The following is an 11,332-nucleotide window of genomic DNA, read 5'->3' as shown; positions in this document are numbered from 1 at the left end:
GTTTGGCCTCAGTACACCACCTCATTGAATTTCAAACAAAATACTGTGAGCAGTGTGTGATCGAGGTCACGACTTTCAGGTTGAATTAAAAGGCGTTTGACAAACGTTTGGCATTCATTATCCATTCAGGAATTACAGCCATTTCAATACACACACACGCACACACACACACACAAATACAGTTTTGGTTTCCTTTTTCCTGACAACCAGACAATGACCACCACTTTCCCAAACAATTAATCACCAACCATCATTGTTCCCAGCAACAATCACTGATAACCACTTTTCCCAACAACTAATCACCAACGTCTAGTTTCTCTGTTGACAATCACTGATCTGCATTTTCTCCAACTACTGTATATATATATATATATATATATATATGCACTGTTGTCATAAGTACAATTGCACAACAAGGTTGCACAGTATTTCATTTCATTTCACTTGTTTTATTTATGCCTTTTTAAATTATTATTACTTGTGTCATATGCTTTATTTATTATTTTTATATATACAGTATTTTGTTGTTGTTGTTTTTTTGTTCTTAGCATTGCACTCGTAACTTTTGGTCATCTCTCACATTACCCTGTGTCTACTGTCTACAGGTATATGTAAGATATACAGTGTGCAAAAACATCGATAAATCTGTCTTTGTGTTACTGTCTTCACTGCTGCTGGACATCTGCAATTTCCTTTAGGATCAATAAAGTATCTATCTATCATGTATAATGGAACAAATTTCTGGACACATAGTTGCATGGCCAGGTGTGGCGTGCTCCCTTGTTACTCCATGACTGATCAATTGTTCCAAAATTTATGGACCTGACTGTATAGCAGCTTTGTCCTGTTAATAAATCAGAAAACATTCAGAAACTCGATTTTGTGTGTGTGTGTCTCTCTCTCTCTCTCTCTCAAAGTTCTTAACTTGTGCTTTGGACACAATATTGTGTGAACACTCTATTATTTACTCACCACAGCTATATGGGACACGGTAGTGTAACCATGTCTTTCACTTCTCCATTGCCCCTTGCTGGTGCAAACACTAAAGTAAGTTGTATTTCATTTATGACCCATAATAATTTATAATAATAAATATGACCCGCTATGTTATTGCATGAAAAATTAAACTGGGACATTTAAAATTCAATTCTCATTTCCTAAACAACTATGTCAGAAAACATCCTGTAGTCATGGCAAATATGTTACTCTGCTTCCGAAAAAATGCATTGATACCTGGAGGGATAGTGTGAAACTATCATTTTTGAGAAACTGATACACTCCCCATGTCTAGTGCCTACCATACAACCCCTCAGTTCAGTGTTATGATTTGGGGTTGCTTCTGGTGGTCAGTCTAAGTTTAGCAACATTATGTGCCCAAAACATATTTCAGCTAACTACTTGATTAGGTTTTTTTTTCCTATTAATTGATTATTTTGTCTCTGATGGCACAAGGATATTCCAAGATGACGATGCCAGGATTCATTGGGCTGAAATTGTGAAAGAGTGGTTCAGGGAACATGAGGCATAATTTTCACAGATGGATTTCGTCCAGACCTAAACCACATTGAGAATCTTTGGGAGGGGCTGGGGGAGACTTTACTCAGTGGTCTGACTCTCCCATTATTAATACAAGACCTTGGAGAGAAATGAATGCAACTCAGGTCTTAAATAATTGTAACATTGCACAAACTTATCAAAACAATGTCATGGTAAATGCAAGCAGTAATTAAAGCATATGGGTTCCAACAGAATATTAGAGTAAGAGATATATATTTATTTATATTTATATTTTTTCTCCCTGATATTGTTTTTATAGTAACATTTAAATTATAGGGATATAATAAAGGTCCATAATAAAGTAATAACGTTTTTTTTTTTTTTTAAACATGTTATTAAACAATAAAAAGCATGCATTTATTAAAATGGTGCATTTTTCATTAAAGAGATTCTTATTAAAAGCATTAGGCTCAAGTTTCAGCAGGAATAGTCAGTGTATTTGGTTGAAATTTCAGGACAGACAATAAAATTTGCCTAATTAATTTTAAGGGGGTGCAAGGTGGATTGATTTCTATAGCTGAAATAACAGAAGGTATCTTGTTTTTCTGGATGCTCAACAGGATTAAACGTATCTGTTTCACATCTATACATTAAAAAACATGATGTCAATTATTTATTAGTGAATATTGGAAAAATCCTTTTGGTATAAGGGGAGTTAAATACCTTTAACTTTTTTCGGACAATCCTGCTTTACGTCATGCAGGATCACAGCACCCTGTTGTGTTTTAATATTATTTATTTCTAATATTATTTATTACTGCAGACAAAGATTTTAATAAAGCTTTAATTTTTTTTTAAATAAAAAATAGGAAACTTTAACTTTATTTAAAAAGAATAAAAAATTAAATAAATATGCATGTCTTGCAACAACAGCCTGAAGTCTGCAAAGCCTGGGTGGTTACTACAGAAACAGGAGCAGTCCAGACTGCAGGGTGCCCGTGTATCGCCCTCATATTTACACCCCCTCTTTTATTATTCTGTCAGGCTGAATGTAGCTCATGAATAAAACTCGTCACCATGCCGCAATATATTCTCAACTCCTAAATCACAACACTGTCTTTGAGTTTTTATTTAAAAACTGTTATTATGGCATTAGGGCATTATTAGAGCCATGAAGTGAAAGTCAAGGGGCCTAAACTTGATGACTCAATTCCAGCAGAGATTGTACTCAAAATCCTACTGTATAATATAAATCAAACCTTATGGTTACCGTGACTTGCACCAGCTGCCCGAGAGCTGCTCACATTTTTAAGGGGATATGGGGCCCAGCCTGAGAACACTACAGTAAATACACCCTTGCTGGGATGCAAGTCAATTATAGGGCACCAGCACACACACACACACACACACATATACCTCTGACGCATTTCGTTATAAATACCAATTAACCAAGCTACCTAATTCCCACTGGCTATTCTTATCAGGAAACAAAGCAAAACTTATACCGTAGTTTCCGTTGTTTATTGGTGATAGTACAGTATTTACACCATGCACATTCTTTTAAATACTTTATACAGATTATATGTAATCCTAATAGAATCCAAATGGAGGGTAAACACAAGGGCTGCTTAAGTTAAACCAGGATGTGTGATGAAATTTCTCATAAATGAAGGTGTAAAACCAGTTGACAGTTACAGAAGACTTTAAGCACCGAACGGTTATGAGACTAAATGACATCATTCTGTTAATGATGATCGCCGACAGAAGTGGCTTGGAGCCCACTGCAATCGTTCCCATGAACATCCTTAAAAATTAGCGGACAACTTGTCGCCAGCTTGCAGAAGAAAGACATCTGACTGTGGGAAATGTACACCCAATCATTCACCAACACCACTTGCACATTACAGGAACTCGGTTGGGAGTTAGTGGCACATCCTTCATACAGTCCTGACCTCGCTCTCATCCATGTTGACATATTTGGGCCATTAAAGGTGTTCCTGGGAGGCCAGTGTTTTAGACGTGAATTAGGCAGTCTGATCATGGCTCTAAGCACTGAGAAAACTTTCTATCTTGACGGTATCAAAGCACTAAGCCACCTTAAGCTAACTACTGTAGTAGGTCCCTAACAAGGGGTGGCAACATTACGCCAGACTTTCAGTTACCCTGAAATCCACCTTGGCAGCATTTTTGCTAGGAGTTTCCAGTGTGTGTATTTTTGGTACCCCATCACTGTAATTATACTGTATGTCTGTGCTCTGGCCTGTCAAACCTACACCATGTTATTAAGCAGGTGCATCATTATCCTTGATGAAACAAATAGTTAAACATCATGTAAGCAGAAGCCTTGATTGATTTTTTTGTGATCCAGTTTAGCCAATCATGAATGACAGCTCTTGCCTGGATGCAACAACGTGATATACACTGACCAACATTCTGACACCTGCCCAATATGGATTAGGTCCCCCTGTTGGTATATCCTGACCTCCACAGACCAGAAACATCCCATTAGAGCTGTAGTTTTGGAGTTGCTCTGACCTACTGTAGTACTCACTTTTACAATTTGGCCCGTCTCACAGTAGGTTAACGTTCAATATTTCGTTACAATGGTGGGTGGAAGTTGGGATATATTAGGCAGCTGGTGAAAAATTGTTCCCCGAAGTCGACGTGTTGGAAGCAGAAAAAAATGGGCGAGCATAAGGATTTGAGTAACTTTGAAAAGGACCAGCTTGGAAAAGCTAGAGGACTGGGTTAGAGCAACTCCAAAACTGCAGCTCTTGTGGGATGTTCACTGACTGCAAGGGTCAGGACATACCAGAGTAATCCAAGGAAGAAAAACAGTTGACCTGGCTACAGGGTCAGGGGTGGACAAGGCTCACTGTGGCACAAAATGGGGAGTGAAGCCTGGCCTGTGTAGTCCAATCCAATAGAAGTGCTACTGTAGATCCAATTGATGAAGTTTATCGCTGGTTGTGATGGTGAGGTATCGGAACACATCGGAACGCATCCTTGTTATGGTGGGAAAAGGGGAAGACCTACTCAATAATAGGCAGATAGTCATGATGTTATAGATGATCTGTGATATTTGGGCTAGAGTTTAATGTACTGTATGGTGCAAATTTAAGACCAAATTGGTTTTATGTAATCTCATTTATGAAAAAAATTACACAAACAATTTTTGAAGTACGCTTACAATCCCATCACTTTAGACAAACCCCAAAACAGGAAAGACAAACCAGCCTCATAAATAAGGTAATTCTTTATTTCATACCAACTGATAACTTTACATTCATAACTTTACAGCGCTGTACAAGCCACAACACGCACAATCTACAGTAGGGAATGGTGAGATTTGGGAAAATGCTTGCATTAATAAAAACGTTTGCATGATAAAATTTAAGCACAATATCCATTAAAAAAATTATATGGCTGCAATGAACAGAAATGCTTTGTAAACCTAAAGTCAAAATATAAGAAAAGTTTTGCTGACCCCCGACGCCCGCCCCCCACATTAGATCATTTAATCTTGAAGATCTGGCACAAGCTTTTTCTCTGGCGCTTACTTTCTAAACCCCCAGGCAGTACCTGGTTTGTATGGAGCATAACGTACATTTAAGGGTCCTGCCCGAGGATTCAACAATGGTGACTCGGCGGTGACGCGGTTCGAACCCCTGACCCTCGGATCAGCAACCCAAAGCCTAAACCGCCTGAGCCACCACTTCCTGTCAAAATATGAGACAAGTTTACTGTGCAGTAACAGTACACACTGAACACACTGACATAATACACCTTGTGTAAACAGCATATAAAAAAATACAAGCACGAACATGACAAATAAAGATTTTTTTTTAAAAAGCATAGTGCAAAAATGAGGTAACGAAATGTAATTGCACGTCAGTATTGCTTTGGATTTACATCACGCTTTTACATCCTTACTGTACATCCAATTTCTCCTATTTAAATTAAGGCAATACTTTGTTGCGTTGTAACATTTAACAGTAGTGTTAAAACCAGCTGCTTGCATGATTGTGCATTTCACAAATAAGCACAAAGCAATAGCAAAGGACGTAGACTGGCATTTCGGGTTTGTCCTTATGGCAGATCGGATTCTTTTTAAAACAGTCAACACTTTAACAAGTCCAGTACCATCACCTTGAGCAATAATGATGCTATACATACTGTAAATAAAAAAAAAACAACTTCTGACCTCCTGACCCTATAGCGGTCTCAGAAAATGTTTCCTATAAAGTGTAATTTATTAATGCTCTATAAACATTAATGCTGCGTCCCATCAACCTTTTATTTGTATTCTGTAAGAATCCCACGGGGATTTAAGAAAAATAAAACCCGATCTCTGACCCTAATTGTTAAAAATAACACATCTTTAGAGGAACAGGAGGCGCCGGGCCGCCTGACGAGACATCAGTAGCAGTAGTAAAGCTGCGAGCGCAGGCTCCTGTAGGAGTCCTCAGGCTGCTCGCCTTCAAACAGCAACGGGTCGGTCATAAGCGCCCCCTCTAAAGGATCAGGCTGGCAAAACTCCACTACAAACTCCTCCTCGGCGTCAAGCAGCGTGCGAGTCCAAGCTGTCATGTCCAGTCTGCCGTCTATGCCTCCGTATTCCTGCGGCAGCGCAGAGCGAGGGATGGCACGATGCAGGGACGACAGGTCTGAGCCGTGCAGGATGAACTGGAATAGTGGAGAGTGGTGACATCAGTACAGGTTTTATCTTAGGTACGGGAATCACCAGCGAGCACCCGATACAATATTAACCGATTCGATTTGTATTGCGATTATTTAGGAATCACGATTTGATAAATATCCTGATTCGATATGACTTGTTCTGCTTAGATTTTTTCACAAGCTTAGCAGAAAGAAAGCTGTGCTGTCTGCCAATGTGTAAATAGTTTAAAGTGCACCACCTGTAGGATTATAGAGGAACTGCAACATTTTACTCACTCAAACGTTTACAAACAAGGGTGAGTCCAAAAATATCCGCACTCGAGCTGTAGAATTTATAATACATTATTATACATAATTTATTAAAATCTGTTCCTTGCTTTCCGTTTTCCTCGTTTAATAATGTCCTAGGTTGAGCTGCGAGTCACCGCTGTCTACACTAATTCATCAGAAATGGATCTATGTCCTCATTGAGCTGCTCTCAGGGGACCAAACGGGTGCAAGTCTGATGGAGTGAGATTAGGACTATAGGAAGGATGCTTTAACAACTCAAAACAAAGTTTTAACAGCGTGGGCCGAAGTGTATGGACGTGCATCGTCATACACGTCAAGATCACTGTGCCCTTGAATAGCAGTCCTCTGTGTTTAATCTGACATTTAGGCTTCAGCTCTTTAATAAGCGTCTCACTGTAATGAGCAATGTTGAACTTTTTTCCCTGATAATGTTCCAATACTTCTGGTCCTTGAAAATCCCAGAAAACTGTAAGCATTGATGAATTTTCCGGCTGATGGTTGAGTTTCTAAAAATTTTTTTAATCAGCGATTGAGGATGCTTCCAATCCATGCTCTGCCATTTACTCTCAGGCTCATAGGGATAAATCCATGTCTCATCACCAGTAATAATTCTCTTTAGGAAACGTTTACCTTCCTTAGAATATCGGTCCAAATTCTGTTTGTAGACAAACGCTTCTGTTTACACTCTACTGCGAGTTGTTTCGCCACCAGGTACACCCTTAGATCAAAAAATACAAATCATGGCACGTTGCTCTTTTTTCGTGGAAATCACAAGTCGGGCATCCATTTTTGCTCACACCGCAGTTATAAATGAACTGAAGAAACACATTCACACCTGCACTGCAGAGACTGGGGAGACAGTAGCCTTGAGTGGAAAGCGCAAAAGTTTTAATATTACAGTAGTGCGGACTATTTTTGACTCACTTTGAATATAAAAACATAGATTTTGGAGATTTCAGAGAATCGCAATACGTTGTCGCAATACAATTTAACATTGTTTTCCCCCATCTTTATTTCATTTAAGCATAGGAGCATAAATGAAATTTTATTTTTTCACATTATTTTATTTCATTTTATATGAGCATAAATGAAAAAATAGGTTGAATCAATTACCCTTTCAGCCATCTTCTCCTTCAAGAAAGGTTTAATGATTGCAAAGATTCCCTTAAAAATCCGAGGCTCGTTTATGATATTGACTGCCTTTATTCGGATCGGAAATCCATCCTGAAACAATAAAAAAAAGAATTAACAAATTACAGCAAAAAGCTATAACAAAATAAGTGAGCCTAGGGTTTATTTGCTAATAAGCTGAGGAGCAAAGACTCACCTGAAGAATGCTAACAACCTTCTTTGCCAGTAGAGGGCCTGGGTTGGAGGCTTGAGACAAGCCAACTCCAGTATAATCCACCAGGATGACGATTCCATTCACCTGCGTCTCTTCAGGTTGAATCAGCTTTTCTAGAGTCAGATAAATGGCTCGGATATTGTCCACAAACGGATAGTCATTCGGCGTCCACTTCCCTGTCACCAAAACAAACGCAAAACATGCAACGTTCAACATTTAACTCTGGCCTTTTATGATCTTTTGTTCACAGTAAACCCTGTACCAACCCACCTGGCCGTAGGCAGAGAACGTAGCGGCCTTGAGGATCAGGTCTGGGCAGAACTGTAAGGAAGCCTAGCTCAAGTACGTGCTTCACCGTCGAAGGTTTCAGGTCTTGGAAGACTTCAGGCCAGGCTCTTCTGCTGCTGTGGTAGTTCAGGAGCAGCTGCAGTGCGCGGTCGTAGTCGAACTTCCTGGCTCGGAGAAAGCGTAAGAGAAAGGCGTCGTCCAGCCGTGTTCTCAGACCGGAATGTTCCTTCAGGATCATGTCTCGCAGAGCCTGGACATCACGGAGACGCCACTCGGGCTTCTCCTGGAGCTCCTCTCGTGCCTTGGCCTCCAGATCTGGGGTGAGAGTGCACACATAGATCGGTGGAGGAGCTGCAGGGAAACGCTCGCCCGCCATCGCATCCACTGGAGGGCTGGGATCGCTGCGGCCATTCTGATGTGCCATTGGCTACAGGTGTGTGCGTGTCTGGGGATAAAAAACAAAGAGCAGCATTTTAACAATAGATAATTCATTTTAATTACAAGACATTTCATTTAAAATTAAACAAAAATTATTATTTCTAAACAACCTTTGCAAAAACACAGAATGCCAGTGTGTAAATAGTTCAGAGTGCGCCACCGGTAGGATTATAAAGAAACAGTGATGTTTTACCGCCTCAAATCTTCTAACATAGAGTGGTTCCGCGGTGTACAAATTTAATTCGTACCGGAGGTGAGTTCTTAAAGTGAAATTTCATACTGCAAAACATATTTTCTTATAGAAAATAATGTAAATGCAGATAATTTGTTACAGCCACCCAAAATATTACCTATATTACCAATTTCCAACACTATAATTGTTTTTAGAGACAAAAATTTTATCAAAACATTTAGAAAAGGCATGTACTTTGGAGCAATTTTTATATCATGGTAAGCAATACCCTCCTTCATTGCATCCACCTACTGTATAAACATTTGCACTAACTGTATATAGAGATCTTCATTGCGTACTGTTTGCATATGCAAATAATTTTGCGACAAATGCAATTCTGGTTAAATGCTGATTGCATTTCATTGCCTTGTACCATACACGTCAACATTAAACCTCACTTAACCTTAATTTATGATTCCTCTTGGCACCGGCTGCTTTAAAAACGCAACACTTGGCTCTTTTTTCTTTTTGCAACCGTCCTTGCTAACATTTTTTGGACCCATCACTGAATCTTGCACAAAATGCAAATAAAAACCTAAAAATATATGTAAGCTCGCTTTGCTTGGCTTTTCACATGCAAACTAATTTTAATCAGCTACTGTAAGTACAGTATGCGTGACCGGAAGTCGCTCGTTTGTCGAAAATGCTTTGCATTTCTTGCACAATTTTAGTTCTTAAGGTGAAAATCTGCAAGGCATTCATATGCTAATGTACCACTGTACTCGACTATTTAGCACCCGCTGTATGAGTGGGTTTGAGACTAATTCACTGACAGAGTTTGGGGAAAAAGGCAGATCAGAGGCTTTTAACAAGCACAGTTTTTAATAATAAAAAGCCATATATATATATTATTATTATTTTTTATCAATTTTGGTGTCAGTGTGGCAAGACATGAATCATTGCACAAAAGAATCGCGATACATTGGGTCTACCCCGGAACATAAACAGCTGATCTCTTTTTTATGTCCCACCTTCTTATTGTGTGTCTGATACTGTAAAGTGAAGCTCAATAGACTGAAACAGGTTAAATGATAGGTGTGACAATAAATGAGAGGAATGTAAACTAAAATGCCTAAAAGATATGTACCCTTGATTCTTTTTTTATTTATTTTTTACTTCTGCATCTGTCAGCTCCTCGTGACCTTGACTTACCTGAGTTTAACATGAACAGGTAAGTACTGTAATTAGGAAGTAATTAAAATAAATAAAGGTTATATATTTATATGAATCAGAATATCTGCAAGCTCTAGTCAACATAATGGATCAGATCAGCTGATCAGGCCGGACCTGAGACATCTCCCACACTCTGAAACTCATCTGTCATTTGTAAAACATGTGTATAAAATCATGCAGTGAAATTTAATTAGCCACAAGCTAACACCAGCTGCTAGTTAGCCAGCTGGCTACGAGCTCCTCGAGTCTCTGTCATGATGATCACGCACATTCATGTAGGAATTATACTCGCTATAAAAACACAAATACTTCACTGATTTTTCTGTTTATTTCCTTGCTGTTAAACGATCACGAAATCGACTAGAAAACAACTGCAGTGATAACTGACCTGCTTAAGCAAATCCGCAGTTAGTTCCGTGTCCAGGAGCAGTGCGCTCTCTGATTGGCTGCTCCGTGGCATTTGCGCGATGACGTCATGCATAGGCGGGTTGCCATATTCGACGCAAATCATTTGTTTAAGTCGTTTGTTTGTAGCTGATGCTTAGTGATACGGTACATGACAGGATTATGCAAAACAGATATTCATTACAATATTTAAAATATTTATTGTTTTAAGTGTAGGTACGGAAGCCCTGAGTGGTAAAATGCTAAAAAAAAAAATGTAAAAAGTATTTTATTAAACATCTTGTGATATCCATTAATTCTTAATTTCATTATTTCAACTTTATATTTAATTAACATCACGCAATAAGACTAATATATGGTTTCGACATAGTACATAATTGCATTTAAAAAAATCTGTTTTAAGGACATCTAACTCATTTTCTCACCCTGTATACAGGGTCGCGCTGGGCCTGGAGTCTATCCCAGGTGGCTTAGGGCATGAGGCGGGGTCTCCCTGGACAGGGTGCCAATCCATCGCAGGGCACACACACATACACACCCATTCACACACTACGGGCAATTTGGGAACGCCAATTAGCTTAATCTGCATATCTTTGGACTGTAAGAGGAAACCGGAGTACCCAGAGGAAACCCACCAAGCACAGGGAGAACATGCAAACTCCATGCACACAGAGAGGAGAATCGAGCCTAGCCGGGAATCGAACCCGGACCCTGGAGGTGCAAAGTGACAGTGCTAACCACACTATCGATTATTTTCCCACAACGGCACACCTCATCATGTTTCGGAATTATCTGTGAAAGAAATATGAGAAATATTTTTCACATTTTTAACCCTAGAAGATTTACAAATATACGTAAAATCAGACACATAAATGCTTCTTGGAACTCCAATGGTTTTAAAAATTACAGTCCTGGCTAAGAATCTTTTCTGCACATTTTTGTAAAGTCAGCAAAAAAAAATCACTTGATCTCCAGAGCATTCA

General features: G+C 39.1%; 1 protein-coding gene across 1 annotated transcript; it reads right to left on the bottom strand.

The window, feature by feature from the left end:
• Positions 1 to 4,771: 4,771 nt before the first annotated feature.
• On the bottom strand, positions 4,772 to 10,383 carry ttpal (tocopherol (alpha) transfer protein-like). The gene is made up of 5 exons (XM_053482015.1): positions 10,333 to 10,383; positions 8,084 to 8,546; positions 7,796 to 7,989; positions 7,582 to 7,692; positions 4,772 to 6,183 (listed from the first exon to the last, which is right to left on the bottom strand). Exons 2-5 carry the CDS (start codon positions 8,523 to 8,525, stop codon positions 5,917 to 5,919), a joined length of 1,014 nt encoding a protein of 337 aa, XP_053337990.1. The 5' UTR covers positions 8,526 to 8,546; positions 10,333 to 10,383; the 3' UTR covers positions 4,772 to 5,916.
• Positions 10,384 to 11,332: the final 949 nt, after the last annotated feature.

This window comes from Clarias gariepinus, chromosome 22 (genome assembly GCF_024256425.1).
Source record: "Clarias gariepinus isolate MV-2021 ecotype Netherlands chromosome 22, CGAR_prim_01v2, whole genome shotgun sequence".
In the NCBI taxonomy this organism is placed as follows: Eukaryota; Metazoa; Chordata; class Actinopteri; order Siluriformes; family Clariidae; genus Clarias; species Clarias gariepinus.
This window is presented reverse-complemented; position numbering and strand designations above follow the sequence as displayed.

Bases quoted from the DNA above. Each gene is read 5' to 3' on its own strand.
- ttpal (XM_053482015.1), bottom strand. From the start codon at position 8,525: ATGGCACATCAGAATGGCCGCAGCGATCCCAGCCCTCCAGTGGATGCG. The intron at 7,990-8,083 runs GTGGGTTGGTAC...TTTTGGTGACAG, and splicing joins CGTTCTCTGCCTACGGCCAG to GGAAGTGGACGCCGAATGAC. The intron at 7,693-7,795 runs GTGAGTCTTTGC...TTATTGTTTCAG, and splicing joins AGGTTGTTAGCATTCTTCAG to GATGGATTTCCGATCCGAAT.